The 3,557-nt window shown below is 33.4% G+C and overlaps 1 protein-coding gene across 1 annotated transcript in view; it reads left to right on the top strand.

Moving 5' to 3' along the window:
- The window catches only part of LOC107587606 (TOX high mobility group box family member 2), a 99,996-nt gene that overhangs the window by 21,098 nt on the left and 75,341 nt on the right, over positions 1-3,557 (top strand). The window contains exon 2 of the mRNA XM_016275457.1: positions 2,880-2,939. Within this exon, the coding sequence (XP_016130943.1) occupies positions 2,895-2,939 (45 nt within the window). The 5' untranslated portion in view covers positions 2,880-2,894. The remainder of the gene's footprint in view (positions 1-2,879; positions 2,940-3,557) is intronic.

The raw sequence follows: 3,557 nt of genomic DNA, 5'->3' as shown, positions 1-3,557 counted from the left end.
GAGTGAGAGAGTGAGTGTGTGTGTGTGTGTGTCAGTGAGTGAGGGAGTGTGTGTGTGTGTGTGTGTGTGTGTGTGTGTGTGTGTGATCACTGCACATGCTCTGATCCGTATACTGGGGATGTACAGCAGGCGTTTCAACAAATGCATGTGAGATGTTGTGAACTTTCCCACAAAACACTATCATAGAATTAAATGTCATCTAAAGGGATGCACTAATATGCAAAATGCTAATTTTGGTTGATACTGATATGATGATTTTATGAATCTATTAAGGCTGATAACTGATACGATCAATATTATACTAACTCTATGATGGCCCATAACCAATATCATGACTAAAATAAATTTTTAAAAATCAATACGATAGCCAAATTTTTTTACTTTTTACTTTTATTTTTTATTAGTTTTTTTTAACTTTGCCCAAAAAAACAAACAAAACAAAACTTAATTTACTTTTTGAGCATAAAAACATGATATAATGAAACCAGTCATTTAAATTGCTATAATATGATAGAATATAAATATGCTGATATAAAATATAATAATATAAAAATATAAAATAAATTTAAAAAATGCAAATGTTTTATGAAACTGAATCTGTATGTTAACTGATATATTATGCTCACCTACTATCTGCTTTTCTGAGCGTCTGTTGAGTTTCTAGTATCGTATTGATTTCTGTGGTTTTAGCAAACACCGCACTGACGCACCTCCTGTTTGCGAAACTCTTATTTTGTTTTGGCTTGTTTGTCTGATATTTGCTGTGTAAATATGACTGTTGCTTGGTTGTTTCCAATAAGGTTTTGTCTGACGAGTGAAGCAATTAAGACATAACTATAAAGAAACGATTAGCTAGTTAATTGAGTCCTTTATTTCTTCAGTCATAATAAGGAAGGCTTCCTCTGCACTCCTCAGATTAGCCTTTAGACGTGTGTTTTTATATTGTACGTTAATGAATTGTTTGCAGCTGTATGTGTCTGTCTCTTCTCTTATATTTGACAGCTGTCAGAGCTCATAAGAGAGACACTCTATGCAGTTCTGACAGTGTTTGGTGTCTGCGCTCGTCCTGCTCTTGCGTCCAAGCATTGCATGTAAAACTAAGGTTTTGAGTAATTTAGCTCAGAATCGTGAAGGCAGGAGCGACGTGTTTGTGCTCAACATTTCAGTCCGAGGAAATGCGCTGCAGGGCAATTGTGGTCGGTTTTCAAATTCTCTCTTTTGAGCTGTCATATCCTTCCTTTCACACCGTTCCATCATTTCAGACCCAGGACGGTTTTTCTGTCTTGTTTTCACCTGTTCAGTCTGTCAGTAGCAAAAGTTGTTCGCAAATGAAATTTCAGCATAGAAGAGATTCGATTAAAGTAGAGTTTGACTTTGCACTTTGCTAAGATAATGCAACTTTTAACATGCTGCAGTTGTGCAATGCATTATTAATTGGATTATCAATGCAATTAAATGATTTCGAAACAGATTTTGCAACCAGATTTTTAGGATTTTGAGAAATATCAATATTTTCAGTTTATATAAGTATACTATAAATACAAATGCACTGTAAAAAGTGATGACCTGCAATTGTTAGCAAAATATATTTTTTTATGCTATAAGATAATGCATTTAGGTTGATTCAGTGATCTTTTTATTTGAATAAAACCATTTATGTTACCATTTTTCAGTGTGATAAATATTAAACACTACGAGGTTCTGCATTATTTATATGACTGATAAAATGAAAGTAAATGAGTTCATGTAAAAGTATAAATTAACTAACTTTTAGTATTTTGATAAATATAGAAATATCATAGACAATATTACAGAAATATATATATATATATATTAAACGTTTTTAATGGAATAAATATATACCATATATTATAATGTCAAAATATCAAACGTGCAATGCAAACATGTGTTTGTGTGTGTTTATTAAGATTTTATAATGTGAAATTATATAAGATTTGATTATGTGAAAGCTGACAGCTGATGTGATGGTCAATATTATAACTCTATAATGGCCCATAACCAATATCCATGGCCAATATTATTAATGTTTACATGGTCAAAATCCAATATGATGGCCAATTTGCCTTCCTATGAAGGCAGCGTTTATATTTAAGCTCCAATTTAAAGTTTAAGCATTATAAAAGATGGATTTTAGTAAAAAAAAAAAAAAAAAAGATTTAAATTTTTGAGTTGGAAAAATATATATATATATATAATGAGACCAATAATGCAAAATGGGTCAAATGTAAAAAAAAAAATAATAATTATATACACACATATATATATACTGTATATACGTATATATAATATTTGTATATGTTTTATGTATAATGTAAAATGTATATTATTATATTTTATACATTATTATTAACAATATTGTATATATATATATATATATATTAGAATTTTAGAAATTTAGAATTTTATAGAATATGATTTTAATATTTTATGACAGATATTGTATGTTGACTGATATATTGTGATGACCTACTGTCTACTTTTCCGAACCGTCTTTCGAGTTACTAATATCATATTGCTTTCTGTGGTTTTAGCAAACACCACAAAATCCACTACGATGGCTGATATTTTGCTTTGTTATAAAGGCAATCTATAGAATCGAATTATTTCAGTATTCAGTAGAAATGTCGGAATGCTGTTTTGGAATTAAACCAGAAGAAGAACGTGCGCTGAAACGCTGTCTAGATACGTTGCACACTAGAGTTTGGAGCAGATCTACTGTCTCTTTCTCTCTCTGACGGTTTTGATGGAATTGTTCTTTCCCTTTTTTTCCACATTATGTCTGATATGCAAATCATGTTCCTTTCTCTCGGCTGTCTGACCAATCAAACTTTATTCTTCTTCTCTCCATCTGCCCGCAGTTTGATGGTGACAACATGTACATGAGTGAGAACAACCAAGAGTTCCTCTCCCCGAGTCAGGTAAGATTCAAACCTGAAAGAAAGCCTGGGTTTACAGCGATCTGTTCGTCCTTATTTCTGTATGTTTTCAGTGAAAAAACATGGGAATTACTTTTTGTTCAGTGGTATTTTTGATTTTCATATAGCTTAGAGTGTCTTGATCTGAAATGCATGATCTGGATGTGCTTATGAGACGAGGAACAATCGTCAGACTAGTCTAATGACGTGCTCCTCACGAATATTAATGGCTAAATCATGAATGTAATGTGCATATATTTGATATATCATTCAGTCACAAGATCTAAGAAGCGTCCTCTACTTTCGCTCTCTCGCTCCTTTTGTCTTGGTTTGTTTACTCTGAGACTCATATTTGACATCTGTCTGCGGATCTCCTCCGCTTGACCAGGTTCAGGCCGTTCAGACTGATTTTAACGCTGTAATGTTACACACACACACAGACACACATACACACACACACGCACGCATGCACGCACGCACGCACACACACACAGACACACACGCATGCACGCACGCGCACACACACACACACACAGAGACACACACACATGCACGCACACACACACAGACACACACACACACCACACAGACACACAGACACACACACACACACACACACAC

The sequence above is a fragment of the Sinocyclocheilus grahami genome, unplaced genomic scaffold (genome assembly GCF_001515645.1).
Source record: "Sinocyclocheilus grahami isolate Dianchi unplaced genomic scaffold, SAMN03320097.WGS_v1.1 scaffold94.1, whole genome shotgun sequence".
Classification (NCBI taxonomy): Eukaryota; Metazoa; Chordata; class Actinopteri; order Cypriniformes; family Cyprinidae; genus Sinocyclocheilus; species Sinocyclocheilus grahami.
This window is presented reverse-complemented; position numbering and strand designations above follow the sequence as displayed.